The 27,348-nt window shown below is 40.6% G+C and overlaps 1 protein-coding gene across 1 annotated transcript in view; it reads left to right on the top strand.

Annotated features, from left to right (window-relative positions):
• The window catches only part of LOC135461357 (5-phosphohydroxy-L-lysine phospho-lyase-like), a 73,598-nt gene that overhangs the window by 24,714 nt on the left and 21,536 nt on the right, over window positions 1-27,348 (top strand). Inside the window, exons 3-8 of the mRNA XM_064738399.1 lie at window positions 117-191; window positions 1,479-1,569; window positions 2,594-2,710; window positions 19,006-19,088; window positions 20,223-20,317; window positions 21,479-21,591. Coding sequence (XP_064594469.1) covers window positions 117-191; window positions 1,479-1,569; window positions 2,594-2,710; window positions 19,006-19,088; window positions 20,223-20,317; window positions 21,479-21,591 — 574 coding nt within the window. The remainder of the gene's footprint in view (window positions 1-116; window positions 192-1,478; window positions 1,570-2,593; window positions 2,711-19,005; window positions 19,089-20,222; window positions 20,318-21,478; window positions 21,592-27,348) is intronic.

Here is a 27,348-nt window from a genome sequence, read left to right as displayed (position 1 = left end):
ACAAGTCCATGTATGCTGTTGTACTGAACTGTTCCACGTGTGTGTGTATACACATAGGTGATTGGGTCATTATGCTGCACCAGTGATACTCATGTCTCCTTCTTGTTTTTGTTTAGGTCTGAGGCGAATGACCTTGCTCTGAGATTGGCCAAATCCTACACAAAGAGACAGGACATCATGGTTGTTGATCGGTGAGAGCTGTCTGCATCTGTTCACACTCTGGTTTAGCATTCTAATTTAACGCTTTTAGTATAAAATAAGATGTATGGGATGAATACAGAGCACAGAGCAGCCTGGCAATACAGAGCTTCAGAACAAGGCCTTGTTGACAGAGTTGACATAAGCTTGAAGTTGAAGCTTATGAAAAAAGAACTGCAGTGTTTTTTTTACCCTGGCAAAGTCATCTGGGTAATGACTTTTGTGTCTTATGAGGAATACATACATCATGCAGTTAAATGCATTTTTAACTGGATGTGAAGAATATGCTCAAGGATTTATCTCTCCAGTTTCAATTAACTTTGAAAACATTTCAAAATTGAATATTTTATCAAGCCCACAGCACAAAAACTAGAATTTGTTGACTTTTGTATTTCGCACAGCTTGATGAGAAACTCAGCGGTGAGGGTTCTCCTGTTTCATTACAAAACATGAATGTTCAGGATGTTGTGTACTCGAACGTACATGAGAAAAAAAATCAAGGAGATTTCAACAATTTATTTACATCAAAGACAGAGTCAGCCTGTGTTGTCCAATATAAAATTCATACTGTAATTGACTGAGCTTTTTGACCAGCTGAACAGCATTCGTTTTCGAAATGCTCGAAAGAAAGTTGACAAAACAGGGTCAGGATCTGTAGGGTAATCTGATCAGAGAAGTTGAATAGCACACCGTGGATGGTTGATTGTTCTCACCCATATAACTATAGACAGTGTAGAAAGCGGGCACTTGTCAACTGGCCGGCTATGTTCATGGATACACTCGCCAGTGAAGGGGCGGCGAGGCTTTGAGTGGTCAGTCAACACGCAAAGCAAAAATGTAAGCCCATTCGCTCAGGTGATATCCCGGGCCACATTGCCTTTTGTATATGATCATTGTTCATTGCGGACAATGACGAACCACAAAACACTGTAATAGCCTATTACGCAACTTACATTGTTCACTGCAGACAACGACGAACCACAAAACACTGCAGTAGCCTATTACACAACTTACATTGTTCACTGCGGACAATGACGAACCACAAAACACTGTAGTAGCTCAATAGTTGTCTGAAATTAGTTGTCTGAAGCGAGTAACCAAATCAACCAGGTGTGAGGTCAAATTAGATGTCTGCTGCGGGTAACTGGATCGACCAGGTGTGAGGTCAAATTAGTTGTCTGCTGCAGGTAACCGGATCGACCAGGTGTGAGGTCAAATTAGTTGTCTGCTGCAGGTAACCGGATCGACCAGGTGTAATCGGGCCTGTTTTATATTTGTAGCTCTTACCATGGAAACCTGGAAAGTTTAATGGATATCAGTCCAGTCAAATTCAAACGAAAAACAAGTGAGAAAAAAGATTGGGTGCATGTGGTAAGTTGATGTTATAGAACAGTGATTCTACTGTGATACTCTCTCCTGTTTTCTGCAGTCACAAATAGCTTGATAATGTTATCCAATCAAACACATTGCTGTCAGATTGCATAGTCTAAGCTTTGACATAGCCTTCACCCACTCACTCCATGAAGTGACATGTGGTAACACAGAACTGCTGCATAAAACATCACTTTGAGATCATTTACAACAATTTAGTCGCATGTAGCTGAAGGGTCTTTCACAAAGTGGTGTGGGGCAGGTCTGTATCATTCACGGACCACCACAGAGGTAAAATGAGTTGATTTACAAGCTGTTTCACCCAAACAGCATTCATGCAAAATTCATTAGTGAAGCCAAAGGTCTTTGAGATGGCATCTCATTGGACAACACTTATAATTAATTAAGTCTTATGATATGATCTTTTTCCCTGAATTTACTGCAACTGAAGAATTAAAATTTTGCTCCGTCTCTCTAGCATACAAGGGATGTTTTTTTCTGTTTTCTTTTATAAAAGAGGTGCATTCTCTGATCGATCTCCGTGATAACTACATGTAGGTCAGAACTGATTTCATCTTAGAAACCATCGCTATAAAATTGAAGCATAAAATGCACAGACAGTTGAATGCCTAGATCAGCCTTAGTAAAGCTTCAAATTTATTTTCATTTCTTTCAGAATTGGAAATAAATTTAGTTTAGACGAAGTTAGATGAAGTTTCACTTTTACTGGGTTGAAAACAATCTAGAAAAATATTTAATGATGGTTTAAGATTCGTTGGATCGTAGTCTTTCAGGGGAATTAAACATTAGTCAGATGCTTTCACTTTAAAATATATGTAATGTTGAAATTCTTTTTCTGCTTTGATCATTATTATAGCTTTAATATGTCATACCCCAAGTGTCGGCATCCAATAACATTGAAAACATTGGTAAAGGAAATGTTCAGGTGAGCTCTTTGTCAGCCGTGCTATAAAAGTTTTCGCTAACTTAGAAATGAACTGTGTTCATTTTGATTTGTACACAGGTCCCATGTCCAGATGTCTACAGAGGAATGTTCAGGGAAGATACGCCAGATGTGGGATTGCGATATGCCAATGAGGCTTTGCATGTTTTACAGAAAGCACATGAAAAAGGAAGACCAGTAGGTCAACTACTCTGAGTTCTGTATTCTTTTACAATCACTTTTTCCTTGCCTTGCAATATATTAATTTTGAGGGAACACTTACTATTGTAAACACAGGGTGAGCTACTCTCCCTGATCACATTTGTGCACACCTGCTTTCTGAAACATCCACATGGAAAACAATTTTAGGCTGTGGCTCAGTGGCCTTAGGCCTTGGCTCAGAAGTCTGTCAGTATGTCATAAAACACCAACCTTTAAGGATGCTACGCTATGGCTCAGTTGTCTGTGGCCATGACTTAGTGGGCTTACACAATAGCACAGCTGTCTTAGGTGACGGTGCAGTAGACCTACTCAACGTTTCAGAGGGCTTAGGTAATGTGTCAAAAAACCTATGCAATGTTTCAGAGGGCTTAGGCGATGTGTCAGAGGGCCTAGGCAGTGTTTCAGAGGGCCTAGGCAATGTTTCAGAGGGTTTAGGCAATGTGTCAGAGGGCCTAGGCCACGTTTCAGTGGACATAGGCGATTTGTCAGAGGGCCTAGCCAACGTTTCAGTGCTCTTAAGTTATTGCCTTAAGATGAGGCCTTTTTTACATGTAGATCAGGCTAACATATGAGATTGTTGCTTAACAGTCTTACGTGTGGACATTGATCCTGGGTTGTGGTTCACTGGTTTTGTCATAGCCCAGTGGTCATAGATAATGGGTCAGTGGTCCAGTGATAACAGTCAGTGTTTTCTGGGTATTAGATGATGGTCCAGTGACATTAGGCATTGTTTTCTGGGTATAAGATGCTATTCCAGTGGTATTAGGCACTGTTTTCTGAATATCAGATGCTGGTCCAGTAACATCAGGGAGAGTTTTCTCGGTATTAGATAATGGTTAAGTGGTATTAGGCAGTGTTTTGTGGGTATTAGATGCTGGTTCAGTGACATTAGTCAGTATTTTCTGGGTATTAGATAATGGTTCAGTGACATTAGTCAGTGTTTTCTGGGTATTAGATAATGGTCCAGTGGTATTACGCAGTGTTTTCTGGGTATTAGATAATGGTTCAGTGACATTAGTCAGTGTTTTCTGGGTATAACATGCTGGTCAAGTGGTAGTAGTCAGTGTTTTTTGGGTGTGAGATGCTGGTCCAGTGGTATTAGGCAGTGTTTTCTGAGTATAAGATGCTGTTCCAGTGATATCAGTCAGTGTTTTCTGGGTATAACATGCTGGTCAAGTGGTAGTAGTCAGTGTTTTCTGGGTATAAGATGTTGGTCCAGTAACATCAAAGAGAGTTTTCTGGGTATAAGATGCTGTTCCAGTGACATTAGGCAGTGTTTTTCTGGGTATTAGATGCTGGTTCAGTGACATGAGTCAGTTTTTTGTGGGTATTAGATGCTGTTCCAGTGACATTAGGCAGTGTTTTTCTAAGTATTAGATGCTGGTCCAGTGGTATTAGGCAGTGTTTTCTGAGTATAAGATGCTGTTCCAGTGATATCAGTCAGTGTTTTCTGGGTATAACATGCTGGTCAAGTGGTAGTAGTCAGTGTTTTCTGGGTATAAGATGCTGGTCCAGTAACATCAAGGAGAGTTTTCTGGGTATTAGATGGTGGTCCAGTAACATCAAAGAGAGTTTTCTGGGTATAAGATGCTGTTCCAGTGACATTAGGCAGTGTTTTTCTGGGTATTAGATGCTGGTTCAGTGACATTAGTCAGTTTTTTGTGGGTATTAGATGCTGTTCCAGTGACATTAGGCAGTGTTTTTCTGGGTATTAGATGGTGTGCGGTAACAATATTGAGAGTTTTTTGGTTATAAGTTGCTGGTCCAGTGGTAGTAGTCAGTGTTTTCTGGGTATAAGATGCTGGTCCAGTGGTAGTAGTTAGCGTTTTCTGGGTATTATATAATGATCCAGTGGTAGTAGTCAGTGTTTTCTGGGTATAAGATGCTGGTCCAGTGGTATTAGGCAGTGTTTTCTGGGTATTAGATGCTGATCCAGTGACATTAGTCAGTGTTTTGTGGGTATTAGATAATGGTCCAGTGGTATTAGGCAGTGTTTTCTGGGTATAAGATGCTATTCCAGTGGTATTAGGCACTGTTTTCTGAATATCAGATGCTGGTCCAGTAACATCAGGGAGAGTTTTCTCGGTATTAGGTAATGGTTAAGTGGTATTAGGCAGTGTTTTGTGGGTATTAGATGCTGGTTCAGTGACATTAGTCAGTGTTTTGTGGGTATTAGATAATGGTTCAGTGACATTAGTCAGTGTTTTCTGGGTATTAGATAATGGTCCAGTGGTATTACGCAGTGTTTTCTGGGTATTAGATAATGGTTCAGTGACATTAGTCAGTGTTTTCTGGGTATAACATGCTGGTCAAGTGGTAGTAGTCAGTGTTTTTTGGGTGTGAGATGCTGGTCCAGTGGTATTAGGCAGTGTTTTCTGAGTATAAGATGCTGTTCCAGTGATATCAGTCAGTGTTTTTCTGCGTATGAGATGCTGGTCAAGTGACATTAGTCAGTGTTTTGTGGGTATTAGATGCTGGTTCAGTGACATTAGTCAGTTTTTTGTGGGTATTAGATGCTGTTCCAGTGACATTAGGCAGTGTTTTTCTGGGTATTAGATGGTGTGCGGTAACAATATTGAGAGTTTTTTGGTTATAAGTTGCTGGTCCAGTGGTAGTAGTCAGTGTTTTCTGGGTATAAGATGCTGGTCCAGTGGTAGTAGTTAGCGTTTTCTGGGTATTATATAATGATCCAGTGGTAGTAGTCAGTGTTTTCTGGGTATAAGATGCTGGTCCAGTGGTATTAGGCAGTGTTTTCTGGGTATTAGATGCTGGTCCAGTGACATTAGTCAGTGTTTTGTGGGTATTAGATAATGGTCCAGTTGTATTAGTCAGCCTTTTCTTCGTATTAGATGCTGTTCCAGTGATATTAGGCGGTGATTTGTGGGTATTAGATAATGGTCCAGTGACATTAGTCAGTGTTTTGTGGGTATTAGATGCTGGTTCAGTGACATTAGTCAGTGTTGTGTGGGTATTAGATGATGGTCCATTGACATTAGTCAGTGTTTTGTGGGTATTAGATGCTGGTTCAGTGACATTAGTCAGTGTTGTGTGGGTATTAGATGATGGTCCATTGACATTAGTCAGTGTTTTGTGGGTATTAAATGATGGTCCAGTGGTAGTAGTCAGTGTTTTTTGAGTATAAGATGCTGGTCCAGTGATATTAGGCAGTGTTTTCTGGGTATTATATAATGGTCCAGTGGTGGTAGTCAGTGTTTTCTGAGTATAAGATGCTGTTCCCGTGATATTAGGCAGTGTTTTCTGGGTATTAGATGATAGCCCAGTGGTAGTAGGCAGTGTTTTCTGGGTATAAGATGCTGGTCAAGTGGTAGTAGTCAGTGTTTTCTGGGTATAAGATGCTGGTCAAGTGGTAGTAGTCAGTGTTTTCTGGGTATTAGATGGTGGTCCAGTAACATCAAGGAGAGTTTTCTGGGTATTAGATAATGGTCCAGTTACATTACTCAGTGTTTTCTGGGTATAAGATGCTGGTCCGCAGGTAGTAGTCAGTGTTTTCTGGGCATAAGATGCTCGTCCAATGATATTAGGCAGTGTTTTCTGGGTATTATATAATGGTCCAGTGGTAGTAGTCAGTGTTTTCTGGGTATAAGTTGTTGGTCCAGTGGTAGTAGTCAGTGTTTTCTGGGCATTATATAATGGTCCAGTGGTAGTAGTCAGTGTTTTCTGAGTATTAGATGCTGGTCCAGTGGTAGTAGTCACTGTTTTCTGAGTATAACATGCTGGTCCAGTGATATTAGGCAGTGTTTTCTGGGTATTAAATGATGACCCAATGACATTAGTCAGTGTTTTCTGGGTATAAGATTACGGTCCACTGACATTAGTCAGTGTTTTCTGGGTATTAGATGATGGCCCTCTGACATTAGATAGTGTTTTCTGGGTATTAGATAATGGCCCACTGACATTAGGCAGTCTTTTTTGGGTATTAGATGATGGTACAGTTATAGTAGGCTGTGCTTTCTGGGTGGTAGATGGTACAGTTATAGTAGGCTGTGTTTTCTGGGTATTAGGTAATGCTCCAGTGAATTTCCGTCAGTCATATACAAATGTATAACATGGAATGAAATCATTATTAACATTTTATTTCTTTGCCCAGCAAAGTGTTACCCCAAATAACAAGTCTTTTGTTCTAGACAGTTCTCTGACATGAATACTGTATTTATGATTTTGATAAAATCTTTTAAATATGAAAATGCTTTGCACCTTTGCAATCCTTTGGAAATTTCACCCTCGAAATGGCACAAGTATATTACATGGATGTGAAAACCTCGAACTCTTTGATGTACAAGTGTATTACATGGGTATGAAAACCTAGAGCTGTTTGACGCATAAGTATATTGCATGGATGTGAAAACCTCGAACTCTTTGATGTACAAGTATATTACATGGTTATGAAAACCTTGAACTGTTTCATGCACATGTATATTGCATGGTTGTGAAAACCTCGAACTCTTTGATGTACAAGTATGTTACATGGTTATGAAAACCTTGAACTGTTTCATGCACAAGTATATTGCATGGATGTGAAAACCTAGAGCTGTTTCAATGTTGATGTCCTGCACAGCCCACCTCAGTTCTCCTGCTACAACATAGCACTTATCTTCCCATATCTATATTAGTTGTGCTAAATGTCCTCTGCTATGGTGAAGTAACCTTGCATTTCCAAAAGGCTCTGCTGAGGAGAAGTTGGCTTATTGCTTGTGTGAAATTGTTTCATTATGGCAATCATGTCTGTTTCATATAATGTCTGTTTCATTATGGCAATCGTATCTGTTTCATTATGGCAATAATGTCAGTTTCATTATGGCAATCATGTCTGTTTCATTTTGGCAATCATGTCTGTTTCATTTTGGCAATCATGTCTGTTTCATTATGGCAATCATGTCTGTTTCATTATGGCAATCGTGTCTGTTTCATTATGGAACGCCTTCGTCACCATGTCTCACATATCGCAGCTGTTGTCATATCCGTGGTCTTTAATGTCAAACACACTCACAAGTAGACTTCATTGTGTGTAGAGGTTCCCTTCACCATTGACCAGATAAACTGCCTCACATATCATCTGTTGTCATAGCCATGGTCTTTAATGTCAAACACACTCACATGTGGACTTTAATGTGTGTGGAATCTCCCTTCACCGTTGACCAGGTATACTGCCTAACATATCACATCTGTTGTCATCCTTGGTCTTTAATGTCATACACAGCCACACATGGACTTTAATGTGTGTAGAGGTTCCCTTCACCATTGACCAGGTAAACTGTCCACATATCACATCTGCTGTCATCTGTGGTCTTTAATATCAAACACACTCACATGTCGACTTTAATGTGTGTATAGGTTCCCTTCACCGTTGACCAGGTATACTGCCCAACATATCACATCTGTTGTCATCCATTGTCTTAAATGTCAAACACAGCCACACATTGACTTTAATGTGTGTATAGGTTCCCTTCACCATTGACCAGGTAAACTGCCTCACATATCACATATGTTGTCATCCATGGTCTTAAATGTCAAACACAACCACACATTGACTTTAATGTGTGTAGAGGTTCCCTTCACCATTGACCAGATAAACTGCCTCACATATCACATATGTTGTCATCCATGGTGTTTAATGTCAAACACAACCACACATTGACTTTAATGTGTGTATAGGTTCCCTTCACCATTGACCAGATAAACTGCCTCACATATCATATCTGTTGTCATCCATGGTGTTTAATGTCAAACACACTCACACATGGACTTTAATGTGTGTTGAGGTTCCCTTCACCGTTGACCAGATATACTGCCTCACATATCATATCTGTTGTCATCCATGGTCTTTAATGTCAAACACAGCCACACATTGACTTTAATGTGTGTAGAGGTTCCCTTCACCATTGACCAGATAAACTGCCTCACATATCAGAACTGTTGTCATCCATGGTGTTTAATGTCAAACACAACCACACATTGACTTTAATGTGTGTTGAGGTTCCCTTCACCATTGACCAGATATACTGCCTCATATGTCACAGCTGTTGTCATCCATGGTGTTACGACCCAAACTGTCTGTATTATAAAAAGATGGCTTGTTCGAAATACACGACAGTCTAGCCGCACAAAAAAGTAACCAAAACCAGCAGATTTTATATAGACTGGTGGAATTTTCTAGAATAAGAAAATTCTTGAACACTTGTTGTAAATAAACATACCCCGAACTGAGCGTATTCTGGAACATTCTAAGGCAGAGGCAGACAGCAGGTCCTGAACTGAGCATATTTAAACAGTGGCAAGCTAAATTTAGAAGCTGACGGCAGTTGTGCACATAACACACGCATCCTTCAAGAAAAAAAGTTTTGCTAACTTTTTTTTTTTACCTACAATATATGTTAAACATTAATAAATACAACATTGTAAAACCACATGCAATTAAACATTTTATACACAACTTATGCACGAGATAAGCAATCTGCAATAACATTATCTTTTTCCTTAACATGTTTGATTTCAAGATTGTATTCTTGCAACAATAAACTCCAATGTAACAATCTCTGATTATTTCCCTTAACTTTCTGTAGAAACACAAGTGGATTGTGATCAGTATTTACAATCACAGTTTGTCTTGAAGCTGTTACATAAACTTCAAAATGTTGCAGAGCTAAAATAACAGACAAAATAAATAATAAATAAATAACAGTTGAATAACTTCTCTGAAACTTGTTAAGTTTATGGGAAAAGAAACAAACTGGATGATCAACACCAAGATTGTCTTCTTGAAGCAAAACAGCACCTACAGCAACATCTCTTGCATCAACTGCTAACTCAAAAGTTTTCTCAAAATTAGGTGCTGACAACACAGGCGAACTTTTAAGTATGGCTTTTATCTCATCAAGAGCAGTCTGGCACTCATCTCACCAAATACACTTACTGAACTTTTTCAACAGATGAGTCAATGGCTCACTAATAGTGGAAAAATTTGGAAAGAATTTCCTGTAATATCCAGCCATACCCAAAAAGCAATTAAGGTGCCTCTTGTTATAGGGTACAGGAAGTGTGGAAATAGCACTGACTTTAGAGTCAATAGGCTTAATTTGACCTTGGCGGACAACATGACCCAAATATGTGACAGTGTTGACTTTCCTGTAGTCCGTACACATTCTATATGTACCATCAGGCTCGGGTACCAAAATACATGGTGAACTCCAGTTACTGTGACTAGACTGGATAAAGTCATTGTCTAACAGGTACTTAATCTCATGAGAGAGGTACTTAGCCTTTAGCGGGTTTAACCTGTAAGGGTGTTGTTTAAGAGGTGAGGCATCATGTCTCTTGTACTGACTCTCGAACAGCAAACATCAGAAATGGAATACCTTCATCCCAGTCTTTCTCTGTGTCATAACAATAAGTCTTAATCATCTTCTTTAATGTTTGGTGAAATGTTTCAATTGCACCTTGACTTTCTGGATGGTAGGCAGAAGACTTGTATTGTTTAATGCCTAACTGGTACATAACTTGCCGAAAAATACCAGTCATAAAGTTTGAACCTTGATCAGACTGTACGGATTTGGGTAAACCAAACAGAGTAAAAAACTTTGTTAAAGCTTTGACAACAAACTTGGTGTTTATATTCCTTAAAGGAACAGCCTCAGGAAATCTAGTTGCTGTACACATAATAGTTAACACAAACTGATTCCCAGACTTCGTCTTAGGTAGAGGGCCTACACAATCAATCAATATTCTGCTGAATGGCTCTTGAAAAGCTGGTACAGGCTCTAATGGTGCCTTAGGAATAGTCTGATTAGGCTTACCCACTACCTGGCATGTATGACATGATTTACAAAACTGGGTTACATTTCCCTTTAATCCTGGCCAAAAGAAGTGGTTCAGTATCCTGTAGTAGGTCTTGATAACACCCCAGTGACCAGCTAATGGCATTTTATGTGCCATAAGTAAAATTTCAGTTCGGTACGCCTTAGGTACAACAGTCTGATGTTTAACAGCCCAGTCATCATCAACAGATACATCAGGTGGTCTCCAGTTATGCATAAGTATATCAGACTTGACATAATAACACACAGGTTCAGATGAAATAGCACAATCATCGAGAGCTCTGTCAAACAAACATGAAATTTCTGGTCTTTATGCTGTTCAGTTACAAGCTGATGTTCAGAAACATGTGATATGTCACTAGGTGTACAATGGTCTGATTCATTATCAATACAGTCGACTTGATTAAACATTTGTGTAAGAAATGTATCTTGTAAGTCCTTTACTGTGTTTTTGCCGTTATCAGAAAGTTTGTTTGACATAGACCTCGTTATAGCACAAGAGGGATACAAATCTGGAATTTCTTTCTCAACAGGATCAACAGTTTGATTTAAACAAGGTTTATCAGTCACAATAGGATTAACCTTTACTTTGTCACCAGCAAGATCATTACCAAGTAGTAGATGAATTCCTTTAAAAGGCAAAGTAGGCCTAATGCCGACAGTAGCAGGACCCGAAATAATATCTGATGACAAGTAAGCTTTGTGAAGAGGCACAGATTCAAATTCAGCAGAGCTTACACCTCTAATTAATACATTTGATCCAGAATATGACTCATCAGAAAATGGCAAAACATCTTGTAACAATAAAGACAGAAGCTCCAGTATCTCTTAATACCCTGATCTTTGTATCACAAGACATGTCACTTTTAAGTGAGACTTTACCGTCACAAATAAATGGCTCGAAAACCTTTATAACATTATCCTGTGAATTCCGTGTGCAATCTACTGGTGGAGTCTTAACGTAATCAAATGCATCAACATTGTTGACTATGTCAGACTTTTTAGCAGTAACACACAAACCAGTAGGCTTGGAGACACCCTCCTGTTCTTGCCTGCTCTTTAAAGCATAGCAATGTGACATAACATGGCCTGGCTTCGTACCATAATTACATGTAACCCTGCTAAACTGTCTATCAGTAAATGTATGGTCAGACCTTCATTGAGTAGTGTTTGAATTAACAGGTCTTCTTTGCTCACCTGATTTGTAAAAAATTTGAGTCTGTTTCGGTGGGCCTGAATTTGAGTTAAATGAACGGCTGGGAAAGGGTTCAGGTTTTCTAAATGTAGACGGCTTTTTCTGAAATGAGACCTTATGTGTAACATTGTAAGTATCAGCCATAGTGGCTGCTGCTTCTAATGTATCAGCCTCTTTATCCTCAGTGAAAGTTCTGACATCATCATTAATACACCTTTTAAAGTCTTCAATCAGAATGATCTGTTTTAACTTTTCATAATCTTTATCTACACTTTTAGCAGAACACCACCGCTCAAACAATTGTTTCTTCTGCTTAGCAAATTCAATGTAAGTCTGACCTCTTTTCTCAAAATTTCTAAATTTGTGCCGATAGGCCTCTGCCACAAGTTCATATCTTTTGAAGATAACATCTTTCACAAAATCATAATCTGCAGCCTGTTCTGTTGATAACTCTATGTATATATCCATAGCTTTGCCAGCTAACACACTCTGTAAAAGGGTAGTCCAAAACTTTTTAGGCTACTCTAAATTTTGAGCAATCTTCTCAAACTGTAGAAAATATTTATCTACATTAGTCTCACGAAATTGTGGCACCAATCTTATGTTTCTAGCGACGTCAGATTTTGGAGGCATATCAGAAAAACTTAAGCCAGACCTATGTCCTTCTAGTCTCCTCGCTTCAATTTCGCTCTGAAGTCTCAGCTTCTCCAATTCGAACACTCTTTCATTTTCCCTTTCTTTAAACAACCTTTCATTTTCCCTTTCTTTAAACAATCTTTCATTTTCCTTAAACAATCTTTCTTTTTCATTTTCTTTAAACAGTCTTTCATTTTCGTTTTCTTTAAACAATCTTTCATCTTTTCTTTAAACAATCTTTCATTTTCCTTTTGCTTCAGTTCTAACTCCTTCAGTCTTATTACAGTGGAATCATCGCCCTCAGGCCTGTATGCATCTAATGCACTTTCATCAAATTCCTGTAATTCCACCAAACATTTAACAATACTAAAACTGCATATCTTTCTTGCGTAAGGATCTTTTGATATTAACATTCAGGTACTTGCTTAAAGCATACAAATCATTCTTATTTAACACATCAAAAATGTCCTGATAAACTCGCTTCCATAAACTCGTTGGGCTTAAAATCCGACATGATGAATAAAATCTGCTGGCAAAATTTACTACAAAGTCAAAGACTAGAAAAATGACACAACTTACACAAAATCCTTTCAAATTCACTTCCCGGACAAGCCCCCAATTTGTTACGACCCAAACTGTCTGTATTATAAAGAGATGGCTTCTTCCAAATACATGACAGTCTAGCCGCACAAAAAAGTTTTATTTTACAACAATTTATTAAGTTTAACAAGAACAGATAACAAGACTTAAAAATACTAAAGTACTTAAGTTTAACAAGAAAGGATAGCAGTATCTATACAAATACTAAAGTACTTACATGTACAATGGTGTCAAGTCCAAACGGACGCATATACTCCACAATGCTTAAAAAAAATGCACAGAGGCAATATTCACAAGGGGGAAAATCCACAGTATAACTGAGTGTATGACGAAGTATACACAAAATTCCGCAGACAGGGTCCGTGTACTTATAAGCACTGTGTACACATGAGCACAAATCAAATATACAAGTTGAGACTGAACAAGTGCTCAGTGGAGATATGATATAACAAAGCCAGAGGCTATAAAGACACCAAAATTCAGCACAAAAGGCCTACTAAAGTAACACACAGCGAAAGCATCCAAAACTCTCAATAATTCTCCTTTCTTCTCTTTTGACCTGTTTTCGTAGGTCTTATATAAACTGGTGGAATTGTCTAGAATAAGAAAATTCTTGAACACTTGTTGTAAACAAACAGGCCCCGAACTGAGCGTATTCTAGAACATTCTAAGGCAGAGGCAGACAGCTGGCCCTGAACTGAGCATATGTAAACAGTGGCAAGCTAAATTTAGAAGCTGAAGGCAGTTGTGCACATAACAATGGTCTTTAATGTCTAACACACTCACATGTAGACTTTAATGTGTGTAGAGGTTCCCTTCACCATTGACCAGATATACTGCCTAACATATCACATCTGTTGTCATATCCATGGTCTTTAATGTCAAACACAGCCACACATGGACTTTAATGTGTGTATAGGTTCTCTTCACCATTGACGAGATATACTGCCTCACATACCACTTCTGTTGTCATCCATTGTCTTAAATGTCAAACACAGCCACACATTGACTTTAAAGTGTGTAGAGGTTCCCTTCACCATTGACCAGGTGAACTGTCCACATATCACACCTGTTGTCATCTGATGTCTTAAATGTCAAACACACTCACATGTGGACTTTAATGTGTGTAGGGGTTCCCTTCACTGTTGACCAGATAAACTGTCTCACAGATCACATCTGTTGTCATCCATGGTCTTTAATGTCACTCACATGTGGACTTTAACATTGACCAGATAAACTGTCTCACATATCACAGCTGTTGTCATCGGTGGTCTTTAATGTGAAACACACTCACATGTAGACTTTAATGTGTGTGGAAGTTCTCTTCACCATTGACCAGGTAAACTGCCTCACATATCAGAACTGTTGTCATCCGTGGTCTTTAATGTCAAACACAGCCACACATGGACTTTAATGTGTGTTGAGGTTCCCTTCACCATTGACCAGATAAACTGCCTCACATATCACATCTGATGTCATCTGATGTCTTAAATGTCAAACACACTCACATGTAGACTTTAATGTGGGTATAGGTTCTCTTCACCATTGACCAGGTAAACTGCCTCACATATCACATCTCGTCGTCATATGACTGAAAGATTGTTGAGTACGACGTTAAACCCCAAGCACTCACTCACTCACATATCACATCTGATGTCATAGCCATGGTCCTTAATGTCAAACACAGCCACAAATGGACTTTAATGTGTGTATAGGTTCTCTTCACCATTGACAAGATAAACTGTTTCACATATCACATCTGTTGTCATCCGTGGTCTTTAATGTCAAACACACTCACATGTGGACTTTAATGTGTGTAGAGGTTCCCTTCACCATTGACCAGGTAAACTGTCCACATATCACATCTGCTGTCATCTGTGGTCTTTAATGTCAAACACACTCACATGTGGACTTTAATGTGTGTGGAAGTTCCCTTCACCATTGACCAGGTATACTGCCTAACATATCTCATCTGTTATCATATCCATAGTCTTTAATGTCAATCACACTCACATGTGGACTTTAATGTGTGTAGAGGTTCCCTTCACTATTGACCAGGTAAACTGTCCACATATCACATCTGTTGTCATATCCATGGTCTTTAATGTCAAACACACTCATATGTGGACTTTAATGTGTGTAGAGTTTCCCTTCACCATTGACCAGATAAACTGCCTAACATATCACAGCTGTTGTCATATCCATGGTCTTTAATGTGAAACACACTCACGTGTGGACTTTAATGTGTGTTGAGGTTCCCTTCACCATTGACCAGGTAAACTGCCTCACATATCATCTGTTGTCATATCCATAGTCTTTAATGTCAATCACACTCACATGTGGACTTTAATGTGTGTAGAGGTTCCCTTCACCATTGACCAGGTAAAACTCTCCACATATCACATCTGTTGTCATATCCATGGTCTTTAATGTCAAACACACTCATATGTGGACTTTAATGTGTGTAGAGGTTCCCTTCACCATTGACCAGGTAAACTGCCTCACATATCACATTTGCTGGCATCTGTGGTCTTTAATGTCAAACACACTCACATGTGGACTTAAATGTGTGTAGAGGTTCCCTTCACCATTGACCAGGTAAACTGTCCACATATCACATCTGATGTCATATCCATGGTCTTTAATGTCAAACACACTCACGTGTGGACTTTAATGTGTGTCGAGGTTCCCTTCACCATTGACCAGATATACTGCCTCACATATCATCTGTTGTCATATCCATGGTCTTTAATGCCAAACACAGCCACACATGGACTTTAATGTGTGTATAGGTTCTCTTCACCATTGACCAGATAAACTGCCTAACATATCACAGCTGTTGTCATATCCATGGTCTTTAATGTGAAACACACTCACGTGTGGACTTTAATGTGTGTTGAGGTTCCCTTCACCATTGACCAGATATACTGCCTCACATATCATCTGTTGTCATATCCATCGTCTTTAATGCCAAACACAGCCACACATGGACTTTAATGTGTGTATAGGTTCTCTTCACCATTGACCAGATAGACTGCCTCACATGTCACAGCTGTTGTCATCGATAGTCTTTAATGTCAAATACACTCACATGTAGACTTTAATGTGTGTAGGGGTTCCCTTCACCATTGACCAGATAAACTGTCCACATATCACAGCTGTTGTCATCTGTGGTGTTTAATGACAAACACACTCACATGTGGACTTTAATTTGTGTAGAGGTTCTCTTCACCGTTGACCAGATAAACTGCCTCACATATCACAGCTGTTGTCCTCCATGGTGTTTAATGTCAAACACACTTACATGTGGACTTTAATGTGTGTAGAGGTTCCCTTCACCTTTGACCTGATATATTACCTATCATATCACATCTGTTGTCATCCATTGTGTTTAATGTCAAACACACTCACATGTGGACTTTAATGTGTGTAGAGGTTCCCTTCACCTTTGACCAGATATATTGCCTATCATATCACATCTGTTGTCATCCATTGTGTTTAATGTCAAACACACTCACATGTAGACTTTAATGTGTGTAGAGGTTCCCTTCACCATTGACCAGATAAAGTGTCTCATATTATATCTGTTGTCACCCATTGTCTTTAATGTCAAACACACTCATATGTGGACTTTAATGTGTGTAGAGGTTCTGTACACATAGATGTACTGCTTTTAGTATCACACATCCCTTTGAGGAGAGGTGTTCTAGCTGATATTTGTGCTCATGCAGTCAGGTCTACCCATATATATACCGCTTTTAGTACCACACATTCTCCTGAGGAGTGGTGTTCTAGGTGTTATAGATGCTCATGCAGTCAGGTCTACACATATATATACCGCTTTTAGTACCACACATTCCCCTGAGGAGCGGTGTTCTAGCTTATATAGTTGCTGACACAGTCAGGTGTACATATAAATGTACACCTTTTAGTACCACACATCCCCCTGAGGAGAGGTGTTCTAGCTGATATTTGTGCTCATGCAGCCAGGTGTACACATAGATGTACCGCTTTTAGGACCACACGTCCCCTGAGGAGTGGTGTTCTAGCTGATACAGTTGGTCACACAGTCAGGTGTACACATAGATGTACCACTTTTAGTACCAAACATCCCCCTGAGGAGTGGTGTTCTAGCTGTTATAGGTGCTCACACAGTCAGGTGTACACATAGATATACTGCTTTTGGTACCACACATCTCCCTTAGGAGAAGTGTTCTAGCTGATATAGGTGCTCACACAGTCAGGTGCACACATAGATGTACCTCTTTTAGTAACATACATCCCTCTGAGGAGAAGTGTTCTAGCTGATATAGGTGCTCACACAGTCAGGTGCACACATAGATCTCCTGCTTTTAGTACCACACATCCCTTTAGGAGTGGTGTTCTAGCTGTTATAGGTGCTCATGCAGTCAGGTGTACGTGTAGATGTACTGCTTTTAGTACCACACATCCCCCTGAGGAAAGGTGCTCCAGCTGATATAGGTTTTCACACATTCAGGTGTACATGTAGATGTACTGCTTTTAGTACCACACATCCCTTTAGGAGTGGTGTTCTAGCTGTTACAGTTGTACACTTAGATGTACTGCTTTTAGCACCAAACATCCTCCTGAGGTGAGGTGTTCTAGCTTATATAGTTGCTCACACAGTCAGGTATATGCATAGATGGACCGCTTTTAGTACCAAACATCTTGGAGCTTTTCCTGAGGTGAAAGTGTTAGCTGCCTTACATGTAGGTGTACAAGCACCTTTACACAATCATCCATTTTACACTCAAATTTTGTTTTGTTCCTCCATGTCTTTGGTTGATAGGTACATGTACGTAGCTTCTGGGATAGCTTCGTGATCATGCTGTACGTATATTGCTAGATTTTACGTTTTTGAAAAGCGAGGAATCTGATCTGCAGAATTGATATCAGGATTTGTCAGTGTGCGCCTTGGTAACCCTTTACCTTTATCATCAATGGTGTACATATATTATACCAGTAAATGGGTCATCCAAAATAAGCTGCCATAGGGAAGTACCCTTCTTGTTTTATCAGAAATTTGCTATTGCAAGATGTCCTGCTAAAGGCTTCAAGACACATACATGTACATGCTTATGTCTGATGACAGCATACTACCTGTTCTGTAATTTTGTCCACCTGTTGTTTTTCAGCTTTAATGCTACCTCATCATCAAATTGCATTCATCAGTTATTGTGTATTTCATGCATGTCATTCGTCTTCACGCTGTTACAGATTGCTGCTTTTATCTCAGAGCCTCTTATCTCGGCCGCAGGAGCTATAGTTCCTCCTAGCTGCTACCTGAACACAGTCTACAGGTAATATACTCCATCATCATCTCATTTTGTGCTGCCATTTTGTGCTTTATCCACTACCACTGGGCTCACCTTGCATGTCATTTAGGATTAGCTGTGGCAATTGAGGAATCTCCAAAGCTGACCTTATGTCCTGCTCTGAGCTCTCCTGCTTAAAATCCATATTTGACCCAGATGTATAATATAGGTTGAGTGGTCAGTTGTTATGGAGCCACCTGAGCAGTGAACTCTTGGTATTCGTATCTCCCATGTCTGTGGAGCAGTTGGCCACAGGTGCTGGACGTATCATTTTTCCACAACTGACCTTTTGGGGCTTTCGATCGACTGTCATGGTTTTGAGAGGGCTTTGCTTTGGAGATTCCTGAGTCTTTGACTGGTTACCTGTAGTATATGGGGGTCTGCATGTAGCCTAGATTTTTAAGCATGCTTGCTTGAGTGTGTGTGTTTTGTCAGTTCTGCATGGGTTATGGTCTGCATTTACATATACTACATGTACATATGAACAATATTATCGTGATTCGGGATTACACATTCTGGAGATACTGGACTTTGCTTCCAGATGCGAAAGTTTGCCTGAACCAAATCAGGTTCTGAACCATCCATTCTCCGAACTCAGATGATTAAATAAAAGCACTGTTACTTGACATACATGTATTCCTTGTTTCCTGAGAGACTTGCGGTGTGTTTCAGGTTGCAGCCTTCATAAGCGAACCAGCTCTGAGTCTGTGTGGTGTAATAATTCCTCCAGCTAACTACCTGAGAACTGTTTACAGGTACATAGATACTCACCTGCAGTGTCACACTGTACTCCTCACCTGGCTTTCGTAGATCAAATAGTGACCTGCAGATCAAGCAACCCTGGTATTTTAAAAAGTGCTGATTGCTTTGAACTCAGGATTAGCATACATGTTACATATTAAGTACAATATTACCAACAGATGTTCAGTTGCCGATGTTCTGTGTCAAATTAATCAAAATGTATGACCTGCATGTCTCTTGTGTATTAGATTCCATGTAAAACTATTTTTAAGTACTATGCATTGAGCTGAAGTTTAGCATTCATCTGTCTTCTACAAACGAGGTCATTGGTATCCTTGCTAACAAATCTAAGTGTAATATAACTGCAGGTGACTATAGGTATAAGTCTGTCAGGTAACTTCAGACAGCAGTGGCTTTAATCAGGCCATCCGCATGGTCTTGCATCCATATACCTAACTACAGTACCCTTTGAGGATAACATAATACACTTGTGATGAGAACCCTTTAATGCTTGTGCTGGACTTCAGCTTGACAGAAGAATTGAAGAAGATTTAATAGATGAGCAGGGTGTGTTTAGACCCTGCTCATCTATTAAATGTATAGTTAATAATGCCTTATGATAACAGGGGGAAGGGGATTTGAGGATGTTGTCACATTCATTTACCTGGATTTACAATATTTTTGTGCTGCAATTTGGTGCTTGTTGAATTAGTGAGTAGCCAGAGAGGCAGTATTCATCCACTCTGGTACATATGTATGCACCAATGTTTTTTCTTGGTTGCTTACATAGCATGTTACTTGCATGCAGCTACCATCACAATTTACCTTGAAATTTTTGCAGTTTTGAATTTTTCAAAATGCAAATCAAATTTTGTTGTTCAAGGTAATTTGTAATGTTTCTGGTTTTCGACTCTTCATCAACTTCCACGCTGAATACACAGATACTTTTGCACATAACTTGGGCATTTACGATGAAAATTACCATCGCATGTAAATACCTGATTGAAGTTCACCTATATACAGGTTGGTTGTTGTCCTGTATTCATTTTTTTTATCACTACTGTGTATTTTAAAGTTTCAGCAAAGATTTATCAGCAAGTGGAAACAACTAATATTTATCTAATTCAAGATGTTTCTTCATCCCGCAGAGCAGTGAGAGAGGCAGGTGGCCTTTGTATAGCTGATGAGGTTCAAGTTGGACTGGGCAGGACAGGTGAACACTTCTGGGCCTTTCAGTCACAAGGTGAGTTGTTCTGTCAGAGTGAAGGGGGGCAGGTTTGTGTATATCTAGTTAGGTGGAGGTTGTACTGGACAGGTGAACACTTCTTGGCCTTTCAGTCACAAGATGTGCTGTTTTGTCAGGGTGAGGGGAGGCAGGTGGTATAGCTGACGAGGTGCAGGTTGGCCTTGGTAGGGCAGGTGAACACTTCTGGGCGTTTCAATCACAAGGTGTGCTGTTTTGTCAGTGAGGGGAGACAGGTGTGTGTATAACTGATGAGGTGTAGGTTGTACAGGAGAGGTACAAGGTCACAAGGTGTGCTGTTTGTCAGTGAAGGAAGACAGGTGTGTGTATAGCTGATGAAGTGTAGGTTGTACAGGACAGGTGAACACTTCTGGGGCTTTCAAGTCACAGGTGAGGTATGTCACAGTGAGCGGAGGCATATGTGTGTATAGCTGATGAGCTGTAGGTTGTAAAGGACAGGTGAACACTTCTGGGCCTTTCAGTCACAAGGTGAGTTGTTATGTCACAGTCAGGGGAGGCAGGTGTGTGTATAGCTGATGAAGTGTAGGTTGTACAGGACAGGTGAACACTTCTGGGCCTTTCAAGTCACAAGGTGAGGTATGTCACAGTGAGGGGAGGCAGGTGTGTGTATAGGTGATGAGCTGTAAGTTGTAAAGGACAGGTGAACACTTCTGGGCCTTTCAGTCACAAAGTGAGTTGCTGTGTCACAGTCAGGGGAGGCAGGTGCATGTATAGCTGAGCTGGTGTAGGTTGTACAGAACAGGTGAACACTTCTGGGCCTTTCAAGTCACAAGGGGAGGTATGTCACAGTGAGGGGAGGCAGGTGTGTGTATAGGTGATGAGCTGTAAGTTGTAAAGGACAGGTGAACACTTCTTGGCCTTTCAGTCACAAGGTGAGTTGCTATGTCACAGTCAGGGGAGGCAGGTGTGTGTATAGCTGAGCTGGTGTAGATTGTACAGGACAGGTGAACACTTCTTGGCCTTTCAATCACAAGGTGAGTTGTTATGTCACAGTGGGTGGAGGCAGGTGTGTGTGTGTGGCAGACCGACAGGTTACAAGACACCACAGTCTTGTTCAGCCACAAGCCTGACTGATATCTTATAAGAGAGTACAGTGTTTAAAATGACTCAAATAAATACCTTGACTGTTTGTTCTCACAGATGTCATCCCAGACATTGTAACTGTTGGCAAGCCTTTGGGAAATGGACACCCTATGGCAGTTGTTGTGACAACCAAGGAAATAGCTGACAGCTTGGATGACTTCTCAAGCACAGTAAGTAGGGATCTGTCACTCTCAATAACTTCTGAAGCACAGTAAGCACATGTAGGGAGATGTCACTCCCGATAACTTCTCATGCACAGTAAGCAGGGAGCTGCCAGTCTTGATAACTTCTCAAGTACCCTAAGTAGGTACCTTCCACTCTTGATAACTTTTCAAGCACAGTATGTAGGGAGGTGTCACTCTCAATAACTTCTCAAGTACAGTAAGTAGAGAGTTGTCATGCTTGATAACTTCTTAAGCACAGTAAGTAGAGAGCTGTCAGTCTTGATAACTTCTCAAGCACACTAACTAGGTAGCTACCACTCTCAATAACTTCTCAAGCACAGTAAGTAGGGAGCTGCCACTTTTCATAACTTTTCAAGCACAGTAAGTGCATGTAGGGAGCTGACACTCCCAATAACTTCACAAGCACAGTAAGTAGGGAGCTGCCACTATCGATAACTTCTCAAGCAGAGCAAGTAGGGAGCTGTCACTCCCAATAACTTCTCAAGCACAGTAAGTATGGAGCTGTCACTCTTGATAACTTCTCAAGCACAGTAAGTATGGAGCTGTCACTCTCGATAACTTCTCAAGCACAGTAAGTATGGAGCTGTCACTCTCGATAATTTCTCAAGCACAATAAGTAGTTAGCTGTCACTCTAGAAAACTTTCCAAGCACAGCAATTATGGTAGCTGTCACTCTCGATAACTTCTCAAGCACAGTGCGTATGAAGCTCTCACTCTCGATAACTTTTCAAGCACAGTGCGTATGGAGCTGTCACCCTTGATAACGTCTCAAGCATAGTGCTTATGGAGCGGCTACTCTCAATAACTTCTCAAGCACATTAACTCATTCGATACTGGGGACGCATCTATGTGCTCACTCAGTTCACGGTGTCAGCCCCTGAAGCACTTGTATACGCTGGACATAGCCTCAGTCATATCCCCAGGAGCACACATACGCGCTCCAGTGCATGCATTTTTATTGACCTCAAAAGTCGATCTTTCCGAATTAGACAGCATAGCTCCAATCAAAAATCATGTTCTGATTCATTTCGGGAATATAGAAAACCCATTTTATTGGCTAAATAACATAATGAATGTTAATAAGTGTCCTTAGAGATGACATCTCCGCCGAAGTTACCACATTGGCAGGCAGTTCGAGTGATGACGAACCATTGATTTCAGGCTCAAGATCAGTAAAGTTTTCAAGTGTTTTCGATTCTGAGGGCTCAGAAATCGGCATTTCAGACAACGAGCTAAGTTGTGATTCCGACGAATATTCTTTGGAGGACTGTTTACCTTTGTCCGCCATTTCCCCAAAACAGCCCCAAAGTCATTCTGGAGATTTGACAGCAGCAACAACAACAACTCCGGTACATAGTACAAGCACAGGTGGTGTGAAATCCAGATGCTGTAGTACCCTGTCGACAATCGATGTACTTCCTTTCAATCAACCGGTTGGACCAGTACATATTTGGACTCATGTTAAGAATGAAAAAGACCTTCTTCATTTAATATTTCCTGATAACACTTACCAGTATTTAGCAGATCAGACAAATTTATATGTACGGAAGTGTCAAGATGTCAAACCTGATACAAAATGGACTGCAGTAACTGCAGACGAGATCCAAGCCTTTATTGGTCTGCATATTTTGATATCTGTCATTCCATTGCCAGCATACAAGGATTACTCGACGAGGGACAATCTTTGTGAAATTCCAGCCTTTGCCAAAATAATGACACGACTGAGATTTGAGAAAATCTTACAATACTTCCATTGTAATGATGTGGAGAATCCTCCACGTCATGATCCAGGTCATGATCCTATTCACCATGTCAGGCCAATATTTGATGTCGTCCAGCAGAATTTACAGCACAATTACAATCTCCACAAATCTGTAAGTGTGGATGAGGCTAGCATACCCTTTAGAGGCTGCCTTAGTTTTAGGCAATATCTTCCAGCCAAACCATGTAAATTTGAAATAAAGGTTTGGGAACTTGCTGATAGTTATAAAGGGTATGTGTATAAGATCTGAAGATGGAACACGAGAAGGGGGACTTGCATCTAGAGTTGTCAAAGATCTGACTCGATGTTTAGTTGGTAAAAATCCCCATGTTTACATGGATAATTTTTGTACAAGTCCTGAACTGTCTGTGAAGCTGTCAGCAGATAACATATGTGCAACTGGTACATGCCGCGTGAACAGGAAACTTTGGTCAGAGAAATTACACTCCAGATGCCTTCAGAAAGAAAAGGGAGCAAGCCTGAGCCTGCAGAAAGATAATTTAGTTGCTACATATTGGTTTGATAAAAGACAGGTGAGCTTTTTGTCAACACATTCTGATCACACTAAAATGGTGGAAATGAAGAGGAAACAGAAAGACAGTTCAATACAGAACATTCCAGCACCTGAAGTTGTAGGAAATTATTCAGAAAACATGAGTGGTGTCAATCATGGGGATCAACTTCGACTTCAGTACCCATCAGGAAGACCGTCCAAAAATTTTGGAAATATCTGTTTTGGTTTTTAATTGATGCTGCCGTAGCTTGCTCGTTTATACTTACGCGTGAATCACCAAATCATCCCCACAATACTCGTACTGGAAAACTGAAAAGCAGGTCACGAGTTGAGTTTCGTAGAAATCTGGCGCGTCTTCTTATAGGGCAATTTTGACAGAAACACAGGTACTCCTTGACTGAAGTGGGTAGTAATGGCAGGTCTCACTGGCCAGTTCTCATGTCAACTGTGGCAGATGTAAACAGTGCTTGAAAGACAAGCTGAGCAAGGAATCAATCAGTGGATGTGCCATATGTGGGATAAATTTGTGTGTGGTTTGTTTTGAAAAGTATCATGCCAAAGTAATGGATGAAGAGTAATAATTACAAGTTTACCTTGTCTTTCTTTTTTCTGTTCAATATAGCTAGCTGCTCTACTTGATATACAGTATGTATTGGTTATCACAGTTTTAGGAGCGACTGAGTGCTTGGGTTTACCTTCGTACTCAACAATTCTTCAGTCATATGACGATGAAGGGATCCTTAGGGTGTATGTAATGTGCCTCCTTGTTGCAGGACGGATTTCCACCGCTCTTTTATCTAGTGCTGCTTCACTGAGACCACTCACCGAAGGTAAGTAAGCCGCCCTAGCCATTATACTGATACAGGTTAACCAGTCGTTGCACTATCCCCTTCATGCTGAACGCCAAGCGAGGAAGTTACATCTTCCTCTTTTAAAGTCTTAGGTGTGACTCAACCCAGGATTGATCCTGAATCTACCTCTCCTGAAGCGGACGCTCTACCAACTGTACTATCGGGGCTGGTCACATTTTTAGAACATCTTCAACATCATTATTCACAACATCATTGTGAAGAAAAGCTAAATGCCTGACCTGAAGCTGTTCTTAAATCTAATTGCTAATCAGACACTAAAATTCAAACCATGCAGGGGCATCCCCTGTCCTAGTGGATATACAGGGAATACATATATCATCTTTCTTTTATACACTGTTCAAGTCTTCCCATAGCGGGTTAATTTGAGTTCACATGTAAGGTATACATCAAAGTATGTAAATGAGTGCGCAATCCCACAATCCTTTGCGTCTGAAGTCACGCTGTCCCAAACACACGAACACTCATTCCTTATGTTATTCAATACAGGTTATGAAAAATACTGACAGAAAATTGTGCCACAATGATAGGTAACAAAAAAAATGCTACAATAGATGGTTACTTCACTGTGGTGAGATTGCACATGTATATGGGGCCTCACATTCTCCCCGGAAAAAAATAATGCCTCTGACATTTTACAAGAGTAAACTTGGATATGCATTATATCCGCTAGGACATGTAATGTAGACACGCTTCTAAGTGACAACACTCTTAAGTTCAGAAAACTTTACAGGAAACTACTTTGAACAGTATTTCACATGGCGCCTATGAGAAATAAGTTGCAAAATCAAAGTCTACATGTATCCGGTATTCCCACTGTCAACTACTGTTTACACATTATCACACGTTTTTCCATGCCTACAATACATCATCACCTCTTACATAACCATACTAGTGTACCAAAAAGCAAAACTTCTACAGTGTTCAAAACCGTGTAAGCTCTGGTTGACCCATAGATGTGTAGGTAAGTGTAAGAGGGGGACGTCTCTGTCTTGGTTGCAGAGTGTCAGGCTCAGTGTCACCACTGCTGACTTCATTGTCTGAGCCTACATCGCTGCCAGCTGGAGAAATACTCCAGGCTTTATTTCCATCGTACTGTCGAGGGTAGAACACTGAAGCCGATATCCATATCCATCACTGTCATCCGTCTCATCCACGTGAATCTCTTCTGTAGGTCTGGTCTGCTTTTTCGTTCGAGTCCGCTGAGAGTTTCTGGAGGAAACTTCATCGACAGGTAAGAAATCACAGGGCAGAAGAAGGTTTCGGTGTAGAACTCGAGAACGACCGTTGCCTCCTTCAGTCTTCACTTCAAAGACGAACTCGAGAACGACCGTTGCCTCTTTCAGTCTTCACTTCAAAGACGAACTCGAGAACGACCGTTGCCTCCTTCAGTCTTCACTTCAAAGTCAACTCGAGAACGACCGTTGCCTCCTTCAGTCTTCACTTCAAAGACGAACTCGAGAAACCGTTGCCTCTTTCAGTCTTCACTTCAAAGACTGGGTTACTCCCCTTTTGTTGAAATACGATGTGAACGGTATCTTCCCAATGAGACCGCAACTTCCCAGGTCCTCCTCTTGGGGTCAAGTTCCTCACAAGGACTCTGTCTCCAGGATGAAGATCGGTATGGTGTACCTTCTGGTCTTACCTCTTCTTGTTGTCATCTGCCATCTTCTTCGATTGCTTACTAGCAATGTCGTAGGCTGCCTGCATTCGGGTCGCCCAGTCTTTTACAAAGTGTGAGTGATTCGTGGCCGAAAGCTGTTGGTCCAAGCCGAAGATGAAGTCGACTGGAAGCCTAGGTGGTCTACCATAGAGCAGGAAGAACGACGAAAACGACGTTGCTTCATGGCGAGTGCTGTTGTAGGCGAAGATCACTTTATCCAACGACTCCTTCCAGTTTCCTTTCTGTGACTCTGGCAAAGTCCGCAACATCTGTAGCAGGGTTCTGTTCATCTGCTCAACCTTGCCATTGTCTTGTGGATGATATGGAGTTGTATGACAGTCATGTACTCCCGACAGTTTGGTAAGTTCAGAAAAGAGTCGGTTTTGAAATTCACCACCCTGATCATGTAGAATTCTTGTTGGCAAATACATTGAACAGTTTATCAGCAACAGTTTTTGCAGACTTGTTTCTCGTTGGATAAGCTTGGGCGAACCTCGTGAAGGGATCAACTAACAGAAGCACATATTCATAACCACCTTTGCTCTTCTCTAAGTGGAGAAAGTCGATTGACACAAGTTCCAAAGGATACGTAGACAAGATGGGTTCCATCGGCACTCTGACTGGTTTAGTGGGACGTTTCTGTTTAAGGCATGCACACCTCTTGGTGATGTATTTCTTCACATCTGCCTTCATTTGTGGCCAGTAAAACCTGGTCCAGAACACGATCTGTGCCTAAGTGACCCATATTGTCATGAAGTTCCCTGTAGACAACATGGCGGAGTTCCTTGGGGACAACAATCTGTTTTCCTCGCAGTTTTTCTGTAGAGAAGTCCATTGTCACCAACCTCAAGTTTCTTCCACTCCCTCAGCAGTGATCTAACGTCAGGCTGTTCTGCTCGCAACTGTCTGGTTGTTGGTCTGCGATTCGCCTATT

Source organism: Liolophura sinensis, chromosome 1 (assembly GCF_032854445.1).
Source record: "Liolophura sinensis isolate JHLJ2023 chromosome 1, CUHK_Ljap_v2, whole genome shotgun sequence".
NCBI lineage: Eukaryota > Metazoa > Mollusca > Polyplacophora > Chitonida > Chitonidae > Liolophura > Liolophura sinensis.
The sequence above is the reverse complement of the archived record's forward strand: the minus strand, read 5'-3'. Positions and strand labels throughout refer to the sequence as shown.